This window comes from Phalangium opilio, unplaced genomic scaffold (genome assembly GCF_054372755.1).
Source record: "Phalangium opilio isolate 3A_F unplaced genomic scaffold, DU_Popi_V2 ptg000082l_1, whole genome shotgun sequence".
Classification (NCBI taxonomy): Eukaryota; Metazoa; Arthropoda; class Arachnida; order Opiliones; family Phalangiidae; genus Phalangium; species Phalangium opilio.
Genome location: NW_028324189.1, coordinates 4631149 through 4651787, shown reverse-complemented (window position 1 = coordinate 4651787; position 20639 = coordinate 4631149). Strand labels below are relative to the sequence as shown.

Below are 20639 nucleotides of genomic sequence, written 5' to 3'. Positions count from 1 at the left end.
TGCTAGATATCTGCCACAATGGAGAAATATTAAATTAGATATAGATGCATTTAATTCAATTTTAAATGGACTTTCGTTCTCAATCCAAGAAAATTACTCCACATAGAAAATGCCAATGGAAAACGGCATAACTTCATTCAATGGAGCTTTCTTATCTGTCGTCCGTAACTGTTGGGCTGCAGCTTCAGTAAACACGCATAAACAAATTAAAAACATTTGCGGTTATTTATTTCTAAGACTCTTTGTTAATAAAATAAAATTTGTTTATTTTTATAGGATCTGGATGCAATTTTTAGAGTGACGCGCACTGTTTCTGCATACTCCCGTGGACAATGTCTAAAGTTAAGTATTGAAGAAATTGTGTCTCATAAGTATGTAATAATTGCGTCTCTTTAACAAAATTAGGTTCATAAAACTAAAGGGGTCAATGGACATTTTGACCAATAAATGTTTCCAAAATTTGGATAGCTTGACTATGAAGATGCGACTCTGTTTCTGAACACTCCCGTGTACAATGTCTATAGTTAAGTATGAAGAAATTATTGTCCACCGCAGTGTGCACAAACAGTGTCGCATCTTCATAGTCAAGCTATCCAAACTTTGGAAAAATTTATTGGTCAAAATGCCCAGGACTATTACATAATCAAAGGACATCCCCGTATCTCTAGTAGAACCGCAGTTATAAGCCTCCAAAGTTTAGTGTAATGTTAATCCTATGGAGAGGATGTTTATGAACATTTTGCTTAAGTACTCGGCCCCTGTTTGACGCAAATTTCCCTGAATTTTACTAAAAATTCGAAAATTCCCTGAATTTTACTAAAAATTCGAAATTTCCCTGAATTTTACTAAAAATTCGAAATTTCCCTGAATTTTACTAAAAATTCGAAATTTCCCTGAATTTTACTAAAAATTCGAAATTTCCCTGATGTTTTTGTCAACTATTTATTTCCCTGATTTTCCAGGTTTGTATGAACCCTGGTAGAGCTAGGGGAATTAATTAATTAACCCCTGAAAAAAAACATCAAAACAATATAATTAAGGAACGAAAGCAATTTTTTTTAAGACTTTAGCATATAAATTTAATATCAACTAAAAATTCCATATCGTTTGTAAACATATTTATGTTATAGATATAAATTACTTCAGTAGAAGATTTATTTTATTTTTATTTTATTTATTTAAGCTACTCTTCAACAAAACTGTTTTCCGCTGAACTATCATGATCATCTTCATACTCGTCATCATCAACCTAATAACGAGAAAAAAAAAAAGAAAATTCGATACCACAAAACGTAACGTAACGTAAGATTTATTTTTGGTATTTTTACCTCTCCACCTAGATCTTTTATTTGATTCTTATACTTCTCTATTCTGGTATCATTATCAGTTAATAAAACCAACAAATCATCCTGCTCTCGTCTAATAGTTTCCAGGGTTTTTTCAAGCTCGTCAATTTTCTTTTGTTGCTCGGCGTTTTCTTTTACCAATTTCTAAGAAACAAGTTGTTGTTTTTTTTTATTGCAATGACGCTTAATTGGCCTTATTCCTGATCAACGCCACCGAGGCGTAGCGGCGACTTTTGGAACTATAATAATACGGTAGCCAATTACAGGAGTCGATGTACTCTGATGGAGATCTGTTATTTTCTATGTTTTGATTATTACCGCTTCAACTTCAAAAAACATGTTTTAACTAATTATTATTAACCTAATAATCTCCAAATAGACCAAAATCGAATGAAAACTTACTCCGAAAGTCTTATTTCATAATATTAGACAGAATAAGAAAGGTAAAAATCAACTTTTAATACTTTTGAAACCATATCGCTTGTTAAGCCTTGGCTATTCACATGATTCAGAAAGATCAACAAAACATAGACCTGTAATTGGCTACCGTATTATTATAGTTCCAAAAGTCGCCGCTACGCCTCGGTGGCGTTGATCAGGAATAAGGCCAATTAAATTACAAGGAAACACAAGCGTTTGTTGCTTTAGCTTTTAATTGTTTGAGAAAGAGAAGCCACTTTTTTTCACAGGACAATTTTTATTTAGAGACGAATATTAGCGTTGGGGGGTGTTTGGTGGTTTTTTAACTTTTTATCACCTGATTTTTCTCATTGACTCTGACCAGCCTTTGAATTGTGGCTTTTCTTTCCCAAATTAATTTGGATACTCTAATATTTTCTATCTAAAAGCAACGTAAAATGTTACTTTTTTCTTTCTTTCGCAAACTATTTGTCATTTAAACGAAAGAATAGAATATAAAAGTCACCTCGTAGTTTTCTCCGCTGCTTTCTTTTAACCTTAATATTTCCTGTTCTAAACCGAATGCGTGCTGGCGTAAATGCTGCAATTCCGTTTCTTGCTCCTCTATTTTTTTACGTTGTTCTTCAATAACAGAGTTATTTTCAGATTGGGGCGTATCGTTAGACTGAATAAATATATGTAAAATAATATTATTTATCAAACTAACGAGTCGCCATAGCTATCTTACATTTTGCTTTAGTTGTTCCTGTAATCTCTCATTGCATAATTTAACTTCCTGCAATTCTTTTCTTAAACTTTCTACTTCTCCTGATTCCAAATTTTGCTCAATTCCATTAGCAGTGTTACTATTAGCTTTAAATAAATATACTAACTATTACAAAGGAACATAAAAATCCCGACTATCGCCTAACTATTACAAAGGAATATAAACATCCCAACTACTACCTAACTATTACAAAGGAATATAAACATCCCAACTATTACCTAACTATTACAAAGGAATATAAACATCCCAACTATTACAAAGGAATATAAACATCCCAACTATTACAAAGGAATATAAACATCCCAACTATTACAAAGGAATATAAACATCCCAACTATTACCTAACTATTACAAAGGAACATAAACATCCCAACTATTACCTAACTATTACAAAGGAATATAAACATCCCAACTATTACAAAGGAATATAAACATCCCAACTATAACAAAGAAATAAAATCATAGTTACCACGCTGAGCTTTTAACAAGGCATTCTGATCTCTTAACTGTTGAACTGTAGACAATGTTTCATTCAACTGCGCCATAGATTTTTCATTCTCTCGAGTCAAATCCGCGTAATTTTGACGTAATTCTCGAAGTTCTTGATCCTGATCCCTAATCATATCTTTATAGTATTGCAATTCCTTATGTTGTTCGGCCGTCATGTTAGTTTCGGGGCCATTGCTAATTCCTTTAGGTTTGGGTTGAGCCGCCTTAATGACAACTCCTACAAAACGACATTATTAATTAACATACGCGATTAATATACAACGTGTTACCTTCCAAAGACTTGAAAAGGCGACAAAATTCATAATCAAACAAGACATCGGATGGCTGTTTATAATTTGGTTGAGGACGTTGAGCGGCTTGGCTATAACGTTCGTGCTTGCTGACTAAGCATAGTTTATCATGGAACATTTCCAATCCTATTCTCTTAATGATTAATTGGCAAAGATTATCCTTAGAGAACGTTTCTACGGAATTGTCGTTAAACTCAATGCAAATTCCTAATGCTAGGGCGCAAACTCCTTGAACTAAATCTTCATTCTCGTCACCTTCAGCCAAACCGACTTGAGACGTTAGCTTTTTAATTAATTTGTAATTAAGGTAAAGTAGTAGCTATAACAAGATGGCCTCGGCCACATTACAGTTTTGCGCGGACAAATTGGTAACACCAAAAACTGGGGCGCCCAGCCGCAAGGGGACAGAACAATAGTTTTCCAGCTCTAAAGAGCGCAAAACTAAAAACACCTCAATGATCGTAATTAAGTAAAAGGATACGTATGGCACATTTGTTGGAATGCTTAGGAAGTGAGAAACTGCCAATGTGCAATTGGAAAGCCACGTACAAAGAAGTAGCAAGAGACCCAAACGAGTTTGAACTTTGCCACCCTGTTGTAACATGGTGGTACATTGAGTCATTAAAGGGATTGGAAGATTCCCGACTCCAGTTGCCAATTGCACTCTCAAAAGTTGTTCTTTATGGGTAGGACTATCAACTAGGGCGTGAGAAAGGGCCACAGCTGCAAACCAATTTGAAAGAGAGTCAGCGCTAAACAATCCACCACATAATAGTTGTCCCGCTGTTGCTTGAGAAACTGTAAATAAAAAGGTTCTTTTTTTTTAAATTTCTTTTTAATATTAAACAATGAACGGTAAAACTGACTGTTTGTCGAAGTTGGTAAAAGCGTTTGTATAATCTGCGCCTGTCCCAATTCATTCCGGAAAAGGAAACATTGAAAACAATACAATACAGCGCATCTTAATACAAATGGTTGTTTCTCATTAACCATTGACATTAGTAAAGCGACGATAGCAGAACTAGGCGGATTTGAAGGCGCATTAACACTCGCGAAATATTCTTGATTCAAATGGTGTCCTCGAATCACTTCAGCCACTGTGTTTATATCTTCGGTTAAAATATCAGCGGGAACACCGCTAGCCATTAATATATTGCATAATTGTTCCAAAAGACCTAAGGAGAGAAAAGACATCGGGGAATTATTCAATTTCTTTACCCCTCAAACAAAGTCAAAGACAAATAAAAGTACTACTCGGACTCTCGTACTAGGATTACAGGCCTTGAAATATCGCGTTCGTTTTCTTACCACAACTGTTCATAACTTTCTGGCAAGATGATATAACTTGGGCTGGGTTGTTTGGAGACACCAAAGTTCTTACAACTTGCAACATTAAATGAATGTTGCTAACTTTCTGAGCCGACCATCCTTTATCCTCCGAGTTTGGATCATTCAAAAACTCAAAGAACGGAGTTAACTTTTGAATGTAGCTGCCTTCCTTAAAGAAATTCTGATTCGAGATATTGTTCTTTAAAAGGTTCAACAAAACTAATAAGCAATCTTCGACAACAACACCTAAGAAAAGGGTTTGTTAAATACTTAAAATATTTTAATTCCAACCCAATACAACTGAAATTAGTAATTAGTAATTACCTCCGTCACTGTAACCTTCTTCAGCAACTATATCAAGAATCTTATCAAATGCATTTTCAAAAGCAACTATTTTTTGAATGTTCGCGTTTCCTTTGGTTAAATTTCCTAAGAGTAATAATACCTACAAAATAACAAATTAGTTATTTGATAATTATAGTTTATAACAAGACGGCCCAAGGGCTCGTAATAGTAGCCACATTGTACGAGTGAATAGCCCCTCTATACCCTACCCTGAGTGAATAACCCCTCTATACTTTAACCTAATGAGTGCGACTTATGCCCAGAAACTTTTGAAAGAGAAAGTTTAGTTATAGTGATTACCCATTTTAGTGATTATCCCCTCGAATTACCTTTAGCAACGCTAAAATGATCAAACGCATAAAGCTCATTTAACACTATGTTAGCTATATCTAAACCCAAAACGTTCCAGTCAAACAAAACATCGATGGCGATTGCTACCGAACGAGAACGAAACACATGAGGACGCATGAGGAGCGCGGTAGGAAACTGGGAAAATCGTTATCTATTTAATTAGCACATAAGTAAAAAGGAAATAAATATAAAAACCCCAAACATTTAAATTCATAAGTATCCGACCCCACAGATAAAAATTCAAAAGTATCCGACCCCACAGATTAAGAGGTACCCCACCCCACATCATCCCGACATTTTAGAGATAAAAATAAATAATAAAAAACTCGGGGTTTCTAACAAGTCTCTATGGCTTAGTGGTAGAATGTTTGTCTACTGCGTAAACTCCGGCCACTATTACTACTACTACCACTATTACTACTACTATTTCATTACTACTACGGCTCGGGTCAAACTAAGAGCCTCATCGTATACTAAAAGAAGACATATTTGGTACTTACTTCATTTCTGATGACCTCTCTACTATCAGACAACAAATCCATTAACCTAGAAACACCACGAGGAACTACTAGAATGATCTCTTGTAGTTCTTTAGGACGACTTATCAACAGACCAGTTATAAGTTTAACCGTAGGCCATCGAACTTTAAAGTCATTTTCCTAAATACACAAAATAATGTTGTACGTAGTAATAATAAAAATATAATAGGGTAATGGCAGCCCTCTGCCTTCGACTGTATTAAGCTCTATGGGGAAATAACATGGGGTGCCATTAGTCTATTTTGAATATATTTTTTCACATTAACCTCTAAAAGATCAAGAAGTAAAGCGACATTATCAGCTCTTTTGATATAAATGTCGGTAAATTGGATACCAAGATTCGCGGTCTCTGGTGATATCTCATTATTAGTTTCTTAAAAAAAAAAATATTAAAATTTATATTAATTAATTAAATTTGTGTTAATTTTTATGAAATTAAATTAAATTAAATTAAACAACGTAACATAACGTACCATCATCATCTTGAGAACCAGCAACAATATGAGTGAGTGTTTCTAAAGCGTAGCTAACAATTTCCGCATCATTTCTGTCCATTTCTAAAATATGGATTAAAGAATCCATACCTTGAGCTCCAACTTCAACACGATACGTCTAAATAAATACGTAATTAATTAATTTAAATTAAATTTCAATATAAATTAATTTGATTTTGACATTAGTAACTTTACTTTACTTACTTTTGACAGGTTCTTTAAGGCACGACACGCATCTCGCCTATCATCGAGTAAAGTGGATGTTTGCACTCTATCTACAAGTCGTTCGACCTGATTTCCACATATATATCGTTAATTTTTAGTAATTAGTAATTAGTAATCAACAACTTTGTAAAACTAACAGTTTCAGCGCCAACTTGCTGGTTGTCTCCCTGCCCCTGGGCTCCTAAAACTGTTTTGAACCCACTCTTCAAAAAATCCATAGTATTTTTGTTTCTAAGCCTTAATTGGAAAGGAACAGTTTCTTCATCTATTTTGATCTTTCTGCCTACTTTGATGATTAAGGAATCACTTAATATTTACTAGTTCGTATAATTCATCAAATTTTATGCAGTAACACAACTTAAAATCAGAAGTAAATAATATTTACCAAGTTCCAAGTGTTATTTTGGACCAGGCGAGTTGCACTTCACGTTGCCAAGGGATACCGCCGGGATGGGTGATGTGTCAAGTTACGTAACAGCATCCTCTATTGGTGGGCTGGAGCATAGCCCACTCGATCACGCACTCGACTACGCAAGCTGCTCGCGCTATAAGAGCCCATTCAATCGGCCAAAAAGTGCGACTTTTGGACTATCGACGGGTAGTTCGAAGGAACCCAAAATTAACATTAGTTCTATGGGAGGAGGTAGGTTTTTGCCCTATTCATCCAAATGACCTGAAATGTTAATGAGACGTGTGTTTTGACGTGTTTTATTATTCTAAAAAGGATTCAAGGTTTAAGAGTCGATAGAGTTTTTTAATAAAAATTTATTTCCAATGTCAAAATTGTAAATACAGTACTTAAAACCGTTTTCCAAGATAAAAAACCCCCACCCCATCCTCCTTGTCCAAAACATGCCTTTTAGAAAGTATTAGATTATACAAGATTGTACCAGATTGTCTAGCCCATAAGTTTTACTTCAAGAAACCAAGGAACACTTTCGCTGTAACGTTTGAAGCTAGCGCACATGTCGGGGAAACTAACCTTAGTATTATCATAAGTTTATAAGATATATTAACTTATGGTATTATTGTCCATTGTCATTACTGGAGGGAAGAATCGTATCTCTCGCAGTTGAACCATTTTAGAGGGAATTTCTGAGAGCATTTTGACGTGTATTGCAACCCGATTATTCTTACAGGACACCCTATTTATGGGGCGGCTAAACCTATAGCATCTTCTTTCTTCATTACTATTTTTATTTTACTAATTTTCTAATTAAGAACAGGAATAATTAGGCCAAAAACAAACAAAAATTTTGGATTTTCAGAACTTTTATTTGATCTAGATCAACCTAAAACTGGGTCCCCTGTAAAATGAATTAACTTTCATAGGAATTAGTTTAATTATTGTGATTTCAGGTTTCGACCTATTATATTAGACAAACATGTTTATAAGGTGGTTTTTCCAGCTGTAGGAATCCATAAACTCCAGTACCACTTTTTAAAAGTGGAGAAAAGTGTTTTGGGCTGTTTAGAAGGCATTACTAAATTATAATTAACTAAGTTATTAATTTTATTAGAAAATAGAAACAATAAAATTGAAACGCACGCACCCGCCAAATTTTGAAGTCTGCCTAACTTCAGCAGCGCCATCTAGTGGTCCGTGTTTGCTTCGAATAAGCCTTTTCATTCTGGGTTCTTTTTGGGGTCGTTTTCCGTGAGAACTAGCTGCTGCGATTTTCTGTCCGATCTTTGCTGGTAAATATTTTGATTTTATTTATATTTTAAGGGTTAATTTGGATTAAATAACAAAGTTTTATCGCAACCGATCGGAAATTAAGCGTTGGAAGTGGAAAATTTATGGTCAACCGTGCCAAAATACGTTTGTTAATTACGACCAAGGCTTACGGGACCAAGATGGTTGGCACCACTGGCTGGTGCTACTATTACCAAGGCTTGGGACCACGTTGGCACCACGGATTCAAGGAAGCTGTTGCCTCTTTCAGTAGTGGTATAAGAGATCTTTCCAGGTAAATATTTTATTTATATTTTAAGGGCTAATTTAGATTAAATACCAAAGTTTTATCGCAACCGAATGGAAATTAAGCGTTAAAAATGGAAAAATGTATCTTTACCGTGCCAAATAGGTTTGTTAATTACGACTGTTGTCTGTTTGAAGAAAACATAGCCTTAGTTGATTTTATATATTGGTTACCAAACATAATGGTAGTTATTTGGAACTCCATAGTTCTAAATAACTAATGCACTTTTGTTGCTTTGGTATTGGCTGTATATTGCCCTTAACTGAAGCGAGTAGAAAATCTTTAATGGCAGAGATATGGGGGTGTCCTTTGACTATGTTAAAGTCCTATTTCCTCCCATCCCACCATAATTACACCCAACTTTGAAGGCTCATAACTGTGGTTCTACTAGAGATATGGGGGTGTCCTTTGACTATGTTATGGTCCTATTTCCTCCCATCCCACCATAATTACATCCAACTTTGAAGGCTCATAACTGTGGTTCTACTAGAGATATGGGGGTGTCCTTTGACTATGTTATGGTCCTATTTCCTCCCATCCCACCATAATTACACCCAACTTTGAAGGCTCATAACTGTGGTTCTACTAGAGATATGGGGGTGTCCTTTGACTATGTTAAAGTCCTATTTCCCCCCATCCCACCATAATTACACCCAACTTTGAAGGCTCATAACTGTGGTTCTACTAGAGATATGGGGGTGTCCTTTGACTATGTTAAAGTCCTATTTCCTCCCATCCCACCATAATTACACCCAACTTTGAAGGCTCATAACTGTGGTTCTACTAGAGATATGGGGGTGTCCTTTGACTATGTTATGGTCCTATTTCCTCCCATCCCACCATAATTACATCCAACTTTGAAGGCTCATAACTGTGGTTCTACTAGAGATATGGGGGTGTCCTTTGACTATGTTATGGTCCTATTTCCTCCCATCCCACCATAATTACACCCAACTTTGAAGGCTCATAACTGTGGTTCTACTAGAGATATGGGGGTGTCCTTTGACTATGTTAAAGTCCTATTTCCCCCCATCCCACCATAATTACACCCAACTTTGAAGGCTCATAACTGTGGTTCTACTAGAGATATGGGGGTGTCCTTTGACTATGTTAAAGTCCTATTTCCCCCCATCCCACCATAATTACACCCAACTTTGAAGGCTCATAACTGTGGTTCTACTAGAGATATGGGGGTGTCCTTTGACTATGTTAAAGTCCTATTTCCTCCCATCCCACCATAATTACACCCAACTTTGAAGGCTCATAACTGTGGTTCTACTAGAGATATGGGGGTGTCCCTTGACTATGTTAAAGTCGTATTTCCCCCCATCCCACCATAATTACACCCAACTTTGAAGGCTCATAACTGTGGTTCTACTAGAGATATGGGGGTGTCCTTTGACTATGTTAAAGTCCTATTTCCCCCATCCCACCATAATTACACCCAACTTTGAAGGCTCATAACTGTGGTTCTACTAGAGATATGGGGGTGTCCTTTGACTATGTTAAAGTCCTATTTCCCCCCATCCCACCATAATTTCACCCAACTTTGAAGGCTCATAACTGTGGTTCTACTAGAGATATGGGGGTGTCCTTTGACTATGTTAAAGTCCTATTTCCCCCCATCCCACCATAATTTCACCCAACTTTGAAGGCTCATAACTGTGGTTCTACTAGAGATATGGGGGTGTCCTTTGACTATGTTATGGTCCTATTTCCTCCCATCCCACCATAATTACATCCAAATTTGAAGGCTCATAACTGTGGTTCTACTAGAGATATGGGGGTGTCCTTTGACTATGTTAAAGTCCTATTTCCTCCCATCCCACCATAATTACACCCAACTTTGAAGGCTCATAACTGTGGTTCTACTAGAGATATGGGGGTGTCCTTTGACTATGTTAAAGTCCTATTTCCCCCCATCCCACCATAATTACACCCAACTTTGAAGGTTTGAAGGCTCATAACTGTGGTTCTACTAGAGATATGGGGGTGTCCTTTGACTATGTTAAAGTCCTATTTCCCCCCATCCCACCATAATTACACCCAACTTTGAAGGCTCATAACTGTGGTTCTACTAGAGATATGGGGGTGTCCTTTGACCATGTTAAAGTCCTATTTCCCCCATCCCACCATAATTACACCCAACTTTGAAGGCTCATAACTGTGGTTCTACTAGAGATATGGGGGTGTCCTTTGACTATGTTAAAGTCCTATTTCCCCCCATCCCACCATAATTTCACCCAACTTTGAAGGCTCATAACTGTGGTTCTACTAGAGATATGGGGGTGTCCTTTGACTATGTTAAAGTCCTATTTCCCCCCATCCCACCATAATTTCACCCAACTTTGAAGGCTCATAACTGTGGTTCTACTAGAGATATGGGGGTGTCCTTTGACTATGTTATGGTCCTATTTCCTCCCATCCCACCATAATTACATCCAAATTTGAAGGCTCATAACTGTGGTTCTACTAGAGATATGGGGGTGTCCTTTGACTATGTTAAAGTCCTATTTCCTCCCATCCCACCATAATTACACCCAACTTTGAAGGCTCATAACTGTGGTTCTACTAGAGATATGGGGGTGTCCTTTGACTATGTTAAAGTCCTATTTCCCCCCATCCCACCATAATTACACCCAACTTTGAAGGTTTGAAGGCTCATAACTGTGGTTCTACTAGAGATATGGGGGTGTCCTTTGACTATGTTAAAGTCCTATTTCCCCCCATCCCACCATAATTACACCCAACTTTGAAGGCTCATAACTGTGGTTCTACTAGAGATATGGGGGTGTCCTTTGACCATGTTAAAGTCCTATTTCCTCCCATCCCACCATAATTACACCCAACTTTGAAGGCTCATAACTGTGGTTCTACTAGAGATATGGGGGTGTCCCTTGACTATGTTAAAGTCGTATTTCCCCCCATCCCACCATAATTACACGCAACTTTGAAGGCTCATAACTGTGGTTCTACTAGAGATATGGGGGTGTCCTTTGACTATGTTAAAGTACTATTTCCCCCCATCCCACCATAATTACACCCAACTTTGGAGGTTCATAACTCTGGTTCTACTAGAGATACGCGTATTCTTGCACACACTAGTGGACAAGGTCCTATAAATTTTCTAGTCAAAGGAGGGGACACATGCTCTATATGAAAGTTTTCTTATTTCTGGCCCTGTGGGTGTCAAGCCCATTTGTTTTCACCGTAACAGCACCATTTGTGTAGTTACAAGTTAGTCGTATCGAAATGGCTTCTTGGAAAGAATTTTGAAGTTTATTTTGGCACACAGTATTCATGATTCACATTTATGTCGTACTTATTCAAAATATTTGAAATTAATCTTATTAAATTTTTCCAATTAATTGAGCATTACATTTATTCCTGGTTTTGCTGTTCAATCTTTTAGTCGGTTTAAAAGTAATTCAAAGTGATTGTTTATTTGATAAATATTTCAAGTTTGACCCTAAACCGTATTAATATTTATCTTTCATGCTAAATGATTTATTTGAAAGTGGAATTAATGTTATTCAAAATGCTTGTGCCCATCTAAGCTGATAATAATTTTGTATTAGATTGTTTGAATTGAACAGATTTTATTTTTTTAGCTATCATATGTTTCCAAAGGAGAAATTTATGTTGGATTCTAGAATGAATTATTATAATTTGACAAATTTCACCCTATATTAATCAGGTCAATGAACCCATTACAATTCCATTCTACACTTCGGTTTTATCCGTTGAAACTGAATCTCACTATGAAAACAATTTAGACATTTTAGGCTCTCAGTGAAGTAATTAAATCTTATTAATAGTAACTTTAGCAATATTAACAGGACAAATCCATTCTCAATTCAGGTCTACACTTTAATTTTATCCGTTTAAAGGGAATCTCATTAGCAAAAAAGACTATTTCGACAGCCTGTTAAACATTGTAGGCAATTATTCAGGTATTTAGTTTATTATTTATTATTATATTTATTCTTAGAAGGAAAGCGCTTGTGTCCTTTTCTATGTAGGGATTTTTTTTTCGCCAGGACATAAATAAAATGCTGAAATATGGAATAGGTGAAAACTGGTCCTAGCCCTCCCTTTTAAGAATAATGAACGTAATCAGGATTTTAAGGGTGAGATTCCCTTTGCGGTATTAAGGCATCTAGTTTATGATTTTAATTATAAATATTTTTAGGGGAAAAGCGTTTGGCAACTCTTTGAGGGAGTTTTGTAGGATCTAAATAAATTTCTGATTTATGTTTAAGGTAGAAGGTTGCTTATACGCTTTGTCCTTTAAAAGTAAACACGATTTTAAGCGGGTTTCCAATAAACAAAACCTTTATTATTATTATTAAATCAAGGCTTAGGTTTTTATGGTATTATTTTACTTCCCCACACTAAGGTATTTAGTTTAATGTTACGCGTGTGCAATTTGTCAAATAATAATAATTTGTCTTCTGCCCGAACATTTTACGTTACATCATGCAAGAATATTCAAGTGGATTTTCATATTAAGGTATATAATTTGAAGCTATGCATGTGCTATTTTCTCTAAATACTAATAAGAATTTCTCTTGCGCAGGAACATTCACTCGAGTGGAGGACATCTAACATCGAGTGGAGGACATCTAACATCGAGTGGAGGACATCTAACATCGAGTGGAGGACTTCTAACATCGAGTGGAGGACTTCTAACATCGAGTGGAGGACTTCTAACATCGAGTGGAGGACTTCTAACATCGAGTGGAGGACTTCTAACATCGAGTGGAGGACTTCTAACATCGAGTGGAGGACTTCTAACATCGAGTGGAGGACTTCTAACATCGAGTGGAGGACTTCTAACATCGAGTGGACTTTCATTGGAAATCCCATGCTAAGGACGAAGTTTCCTGGTTTTGGGGGCTCCACAGCGGGCCTTAGTTTAAATTTAATAATTTCCGAGTAAAACAGGGACTTGTTAAATTTAAATTGGGCTCGCAAGGCTTACTTTGGGGGTGGTAGCTTAAGTTTAAATTTAAAGTTTCGTTACTATGGAAGGTACAAAAACATAAGAAAAACACTTAGGGTAGTTTTTTTGACCTTTTTTATGCTTTTTTATTGTTTTTTTAATAAAATTTTTATTTTTTTAATAAATTTTTCATAAAAAAAGTTTTTTTTATAAAAAAAATTGTTTTTATGTTAATATTTTCTTTTTTATCAAGTAAAAAGCTTAAAAAGGGACCTAAAAATATCCCCCTAAGTCCAGACCCTAGAAAATTGAAACCAAGTCTAGTATATTAAAAATTCAAGAAAAGAAAGAACGAGGTTTAAGGCAAAATTTATTCAATAAAAAACAAAAAAACCAAAGTGTTTACAAAAATTCCGAACAAAAAAATATTAAAGAGGTTTGTAAGTTAAAGTTTGAACGCGAAAAAATAATAATAAGTAGTTACAAATAAAATTTCCACGAAAAAATTAAGTTAAGTGGTTACATGCAAAATTTTCAAGTAAAAAAGATGTATTTGGTCTCTTCTAGCTTCGATGATTTCCTCCAAATCTTTAAGTCAGCGCTGAGAGAAAGAGCAAGTCCAGAAGACATCATGTAACGTGAATCCAACGAAGCGTGTCATCAGGAATGATACATAGCAAGTCCAGAACAGCTTCGTCTTGCGTCAATCGGAACAAAGGATGTCATCTGGAATGATACGTCTCGGAATGACCAGCGACAGAAAAATCCAAGAATATCTGCAGCATCTATAAATGAAAACATATTAATAACACATATTAAACTATTGCCTACTAACAAAGTAATCTCGTAGATTTAAATAATTTAAGAAGAGGGTGTCCTTAATTAAAAAACTGGCTACCAAATTTATAAACCGAGACGAACTACACCAACTAATTGCCACCCTAGATTAAAGAAAGACTTGACTACCGTGATTTCCACCCTGAATTAAATACTCTCGCTAGCTAATTATTTCCCTAAGTTGTATAGAAAATAGTTTTAAGCGAACCAGCCCTTTATTTTAAGTTAAATTATATAACTTAATAATGAAAATAATTTAATACATCCCCTAATTCAGAAAAACCTATTTATTTATTTTAAATTACGCAGTTTAATAATGAAATTAATTTAAAATATCCCCTAAATTAATTTTAAGAAAACGACATTTATTTAAACTAAATTGCTTGCCCCTGGCCTTTCAATGGCATAATAATTTAAAATATCTTCTTAGCTAATTTTATTAAAACCCGATATTTATTTAAAACTATTCCCACATTTAGAACCCTCAAAATCTCTAGTTGAAATTGGACAAGGGTTAACTTAGGCTTAGGGCAAACGTACACGTGTCTTAAAACTATCTCTGCGGGACTTGATTTTCGAAAATCCGTCGCTTTATCTCAAAATTATTTAATAATAGCCCTTAAACTAATTTTAGGAAAACCTCAGATTTATTTTAAAACTATTCCCACAGACAGTATCCGTAAAATAACTAGAGTTAAATAAGACACAGTTTAATTTAGGCTTAGGGTCCTCGTGTTTTAAAATTCTCTCAGCGGGACCCGATTTCCGAAAATCTGTCGCGTTATCTCTAAATTAATTACGTACCCCCTTTAATAGATTATAATAATATAAACTAATTTTAGGAAAACCTTCCATTTATTTATTTTAAAACTATTCCCACATACAGTATCCGTAAATAACTAGCATTTAAATATTACAAGGCTTAATTAGGCTTAGGGCAACAGTCCTCGTGTTCGGCCGGACTTGATTTCCGAAAATCTGTCGCGTTATCCCTAAATTAATTACGTACCCCGTTTAATAGTTTATAATAATAGCCCCTAAACTTATTATTAAGGGATTCTCTCTTGTCCAAGATCTCGTTGAAAAATTTTATTTATGGTACTTGATTTTTAATAAATAAATAAAATTCACTAACATTTAACACTACCTAATTAATTTAGATACTTGAAATAAAATAAATAATTTAAGGGGAGCTAGATGAGTTTGGATTATTGTAATGGTTAGGCTTACAGACTGTTAAAGCACCACGAGGCGAAGCAATGGCCGCCAAGTAAGTTGAAGAGCGTCGAATTCAGCTTGCGTCCTCGGCAAAAACGATCAGCAAAATGGCAGAGCTATCAAGAATCGACCTCAAAAGCCGGGATCACGATCAGCTGAGCGAGAAAGGCTTTTCCAAGCGACCCTCCTCGACGTTTTCCAGGCAAAGAATGAGCCGTCTGACCTCGACGTTTTCCAGGCAACGAATGAGCCGTCTGACCTCGACGACTTCCAGGAACGAATGAGCCGTCTGAACTTTGCCTGTAACCAAATACATTTCCAACGTTGGGGGGCGCTAAAAGCACCTATGCACGGACTCGGGTGCGCCATACCCCGGGCACGAAATCCAAATAGCTGAACACTGCTAGGCCTATATGAATGAACGCTAGACCTAAATGAATGAACGTTAGGCCTAAATGAATGAACGCTAGGCTTAACTGAATGGACAATCATTACCTATTACCATTAACATCTGTCGTGACGTCACAAGTCAATTACCTCTGTGACGTCATAGGCCACGTGATCTGACGTCATAGTCACGTGATCTGACGTCATAGTCACGTGATCTACCATCGTAGTCACGTGATCTGCCATCGTAGTCACGTGATCTGACGCCATAGTCACGTGATCTGACGCCATATGCCACGTCATTTTACGTCATAGGTCACGTCATTTTACGTCATAGGTCACGTGATTTTACGTCATAGGTCGCGTTATTTTACGTCATAGGTCACGTGATCTGACGTCATAGTCACGTGATCTACCATCGTAGTCATGTGATCTGACGCCATAGTCACGTGATTTTACTTCATAGGTCACGTGATTTTACGTCATAGGTCACGTGATTTTACGTCATAGGTCGCGTTATTTTACATCATAGGTCACGTGATCTGACGTCATAGGTCACGTGACAGGGTTTGATTAATCCGTTCACTATCACACATACACTTTTATGTAACCAGCACTAGCTAAAGTAAATACTATAAGCATTAATTTTGAGTTGATGCAATGTCACGCTCCAGTCCAATGCACTTCGAATAAAATCATTCATTATAACTTTGATACTTGTATTCAAAATATTCATTGGATAAAGTCAGTTATTCTGACTCTTTATTAAGAGTGTGTCACGTGTCTCACGTCAACATACTCGACTCACGGCTCTACTATGTTGGGAAAGCATTTTAATCATACTCTAATTCAAAGGTATGAAGCAAGTTTCTATACCTTAGTCACTAACTTGTAAGCTTACAAGTAAAAATAAATTTATCAGGCAGACTTATAAATATTAATTCAATATTTTATTTCGAAATCTATTCCATTTGATACATTAATAAAAATTTGTAATTATAATACTTTTCAAAAATGTGGTAATCATTCATTAGAACTTTGGTTAAAGTCTTTTATTCTTTTTATTTTTTGACGCCATAACTATAATTAATAAGCTTATAAATAGAAATAATTTTATCAAATAATATTTTATAAATATTAATGCAAGTTTTTATTTTGAAATATATTTCATTGATACATTTGATTTTATTAAAAAGATTTATAATGAAAATAATAAGAATATTTTTATAAACTTGTAACTTCCGAGTGTTGAGTCCACGTACTGAAAATAATAAGAAAATTTCTATTAGTAACAAATTTTAATCGGCTTAGAATTTCCACCGCTTTTCCACGCTAATATCCTACGGTGGAAAACGAGGTTGTTAAGATGGTAAACCTGGGTATTTGTGGCAAAACGTAGCATTATGCTTTTGCGTCCAGATAGGAAGTGCGTGAAGTCACTGAGTGTTGAAAAATTGCAAATATATTATTGACCATGTATAGATTAAGCGTATATATATATATATATATATATATAAGTGCAAGTGAACAATAGTAAAAAAAAACCCCACCCAACCTTGAATACAAAAATAGCGGAAGTAAAAACCTTGAGCTTTCAATTTCTAAAGCGACCAACCCTTAATAGTAACCAAAATACACCTTCGTATTTGTAAAACAAGCTTTGTTAATCTGTAATCCTGGAGAGCTTCTATCTCGAGCTAGCGAAAGGGAACGTTCCGAAAACACGTCTATTTCTCCACAAATCGAGAAGAGTTTTAAAAGAAAGTACTAGCTTGTGGCCCCGGGTATAGACTAATAATGTAAGTAAATTTATTGAAATAAGGATTAAGGGTACGCATGGAAGTACGGTACGATGTGGTTACTCTTACGAGCCCAGCCCTTGGGTCGTCTTGTTATAACTTCGTATTAAATTATTTGTAGATAACCCAGAGTTGCTAAATAATTACCTCGGAACTAAGACCAATTAATAAACAAAAATATCTACCCAACCATTGTTTCAGTCCGGTGCATGGATTTAAAAATATTAGCTCTCCCAAGTGGCGCTTTTCTACACTGAACCCGAGGTCAAAAACCATGAAATTTAGTGTCAAATCGGCCCAAGGAGGTAGAAAACCATGTAGATGTCAAGAACTTGATGCGAAAAATATTATTTATTGGGTGGTCCTTCGTGTCAACGAATTTTGAAAAGTCAATGTACCCATTTAATAGAAAGAGCGGGTAATATTGAAATAATAGTTATTACATAAATGATCAAAAATATAATGCTGGCTAATCAGTTATTACTAATAGGGAATATGTCGCAACATTCACCCGCATACTTAAATTTCTACGAATTAAATACAATTGCTACGTGATTTAAATTCTCTGAGAAAAACATCCATCGGTTATAAATAAGAGAAAAGTTTTTTCACCGTCTCAAATTATACGCACCTTTCGATACGCAAAGGACCCGCGACGATGTTAGTACTTACCTTTTTCATCATTCCCATTTTGTCCATGGCTGATGATAGTGTTATTTGGAAAAGCGTCGCCAGACAATCAAAATTGGCTCCGGCTTTTAAGGAGAAGAAAAGTATCCCAATGGTGAGATGTGATCGTTAGAAATTTTATGTATTTTTTCGGCCTGATATTACCTTTTAAAAGACTTACCTTCTGTAGTTACGCACCACTGTATACCGTTGAGCGGTTTGGTTCACCTGTTTAATGTGAACCTAGCCGCTTGTTGCTCAAAGACTAGAGTTTAAAATAATTAAATTCTAGTTAGACTATATTGTTCTTGCGTAATTCCCTTAAATTTAAACATTAAAACAAATTTTTATGAGAAATTAAGTTCCTATCTAAAATCTAGATAATTTAATTCACTATATATTTATTTTTAGACTAACCGTGGCCCAAATAATTATGGTAAATAGTTTACTTAAACATTGCATTTATTGTTATAAATACTTTTATCAAGTAATTGTGGTCTTTTAGGATTACCACTTAATCCTGATGATTTCGAGTCCGGTCGCAAACTTCAAGGTTACTTTTATCTTTAAATTTTAAAGAATAAATGAATTAATTTTAAAATAATTAAGCAGATAAAGACATCAAATATCGTGGAAACAAGGATCCAACCGAAGGTGATATTGTTGTCAAGAATGAAGACGAACTTTCGGTAAAAACAAGTTGATTCAAATAGAGGTAGTTGAATGATAATTAATCATACAAGCGTTTTAATTGCAGTTCAGGAATGCCATAGCAAACAGACAAGTACTTTGGCCAGGTGGAAGAATACCCTACGTAATATCCGGAGTCTTTGGCGAGTTGAACAAATTAACGTTTTTGGTTATCTAATAACACCAGAATATATAAATTCCACTATGAATTTTAGATGAGAGAGATAGAAGCGTCATAGCGAGGTCCATGGATGAATTCCATAAAAATACTTGCGTTAGATTCGTCCCAAGAATCTCCGAAAGGAATTACTTGTATATCAACAGAGGCGAAGGGTAACGTAAGGGGTTTTAACATTAAACAACGATACATAAGTGGAGGAATAAACAACGTATATTTCAGTTGTTTCTCCATGATTGGAATTTCTGGTGGACAACAGGAAGTGTCACTTGGACCTGGGTGTGTTTACGTTGGCGTCGTGGTTCATGAACTCATGCACGCTACTGGTTTCTTTCATGAACAGTCGAGAGCTGACCGAGACGATTACGTAGTAGTTAACTGGGGGAATATCATTGATGGTATTAAAGCTAAATGACACGTGGAGCATAATTCTTTCTTAACTAATTTTAATCGCATCGCAGGAATGCAGTTTAACTTTCTCAAAATGTCCCTTGACGTCATGAATCATCTCAATACTAAGTACGACTATTCCTCGATCATGCATTACGGTCCAACTTCGTTTTCTAAGGACGATGTCCAGCCTACCATTTTGCCCAAACAAAGAGGGGCAGTTATTGGTCAACGTGAAGGTTTTAGTCCGACTGATATTATTAAAATCAACAAGTTATACAAATGCAGCACCGCTCCTGGTGAAATAACCAAGGAAACGGACATCGACAATGAAATACCTGATGGTTAGTGTAAAAGAAACAGTTTCCTTGAAATATATCTTGAATTCATATTGATGTTGGGTTCAAGGCGTTTCCTGTTCCGATTCGGACAAGCATTGCGCAGCGTGGGCGTCAATGGGGGAATGCGCGAAAAATCCGGAATGGATGTTATCACATTGCGTTAAATCTTGCAAACAATGCGGTATGTTTGAATCATACCGATTAAGCTTTGACATGAATATTGAGAAAGATACTCAATTTCAGGAGGTACTTGCTTGGACGATAATCCATACTGCGGATATTGGGCTGAAAAAAATGAATGTTCAGCAAATCCCAGCTACATGCTGATAAATTGCCAGAAATCTTGCGGTACCTGTAAAAGTAAGTTTTAAAAATGACTTAAGGATAATGATTTACTTATAATAATATTTTTATAAGAAAAATCTGGTAGCTGCAAGGACACAAACTCCAATTGCCAAGAATGGGCATCGAAAGGAAAATGTCAAACACAAGCACCGTATATGCGCGAGTTTTGTTCCAGATCTTGCAAGATGTGCTGAAATGAAATTGGAAATTTACTGAAAATAAAGTCTTTTTTAAAAACAAGTT

At 35.7% G+C, this 20639-nt stretch overlaps 3 protein-coding genes and 1 long non-coding RNA gene across 9 annotated transcripts; 2 read left to right on the top strand and 2 right to left on the bottom strand.

Annotated features, from left to right (window-relative positions):
- Positions 1-1052: 1052 nt before the first annotated feature.
- p115 (General vesicular transport factor p115) lies at positions 1053-7131 on the bottom strand. Of its 4 annotated transcripts, none has more exons than XM_089847826.1 (17): positions 7001-7131; positions 6753-6901; positions 6595-6681; positions 6370-6508; positions 6163-6269; positions 5858-6016; positions 4986-5106; positions 4641-4907; positions 4199-4507; positions 3814-4130; positions 3312-3615; positions 3002-3259; positions 2494-2618; positions 2272-2430; positions 2104-2187; positions 1329-1490; positions 1053-1249 (listed from the first exon to the last, which is right to left on the bottom strand). In XM_089847826.1, the coding sequence occupies exons 2-17, from the start codon at positions 6831-6833 to the stop codon at positions 1184-1186; spliced, it is 2745 nt and encodes a 914-aa protein (XP_089703952.1). In that variant the 5' UTR covers positions 6834-6901; positions 7001-7131; the 3' UTR covers positions 1053-1183. The 4 variants fall into 4 exon arrangements, with proteins under 4 accessions (XP_089703952.1, XP_089703954.1, XP_089703953.1 ...); XM_089847828.1 differs by having other exon boundaries at positions 6753-6852; positions 7001-7130; XM_089847827.1 differs by having other exon boundaries at positions 6753-6898; positions 7001-7119.
- A 533-nt stretch (positions 7132-7664) lies between these two features.
- LOC149651063 (uncharacterized) lies at positions 7665-15513 on the top strand. Of its 3 annotated transcripts, none has more exons than XM_089847825.1 (4): positions 7665-8313; positions 8370-8585; positions 13084-13110; positions 13177-15513. In XM_089847825.1, exons 2-4 carry the CDS (start codon positions 8416-8418, stop codon positions 13469-13471), a joined length of 492 nt encoding a protein of 163 aa, XP_089703951.1. In that variant the 5' UTR covers positions 7665-8313; positions 8370-8415; the 3' UTR covers positions 13472-15513. The 3 variants fall into 3 exon arrangements, 2 of the variants coding, with proteins under 2 accessions (XP_089703951.1, XP_089703950.1); XM_089847824.1 differs by having other exon boundaries at positions 7670-8313; positions 8397-8585; XR_016371044.1 differs by having other exon boundaries at positions 7709-8313; positions 8397-8585; positions 12209-13110; positions 13177-13296.
- LOC149651062 (uncharacterized) lies at positions 13898-15856 on the bottom strand. The gene is made up of 2 exons (XR_016371045.1): positions 15610-15856; positions 13898-14327 (listed from the first exon to the last, which is right to left on the bottom strand). It is a non-coding gene; the product is annotated as an uncharacterized LOC149651062 (long non-coding RNA).
- A 2708-nt stretch (positions 15857-18564) lies between these two features.
- LOC149651061 (zinc metalloproteinase nas-4-like) lies at positions 18565-20590 on the top strand. The gene is made up of 9 exons (XM_089847200.1): positions 18565-18580; positions 18958-19005; positions 19065-19141; positions 19210-19311; positions 19382-19718; positions 19782-20054; positions 20119-20232; positions 20295-20411; positions 20469-20590. Exons 1-9 carry the CDS (start codon positions 18565-18567, stop codon positions 20588-20590), a joined length of 1206 nt encoding a protein of 401 aa, XP_089703326.1.
- The last annotated feature ends 49 nt before the right edge of the window (positions 20591-20639 follow it).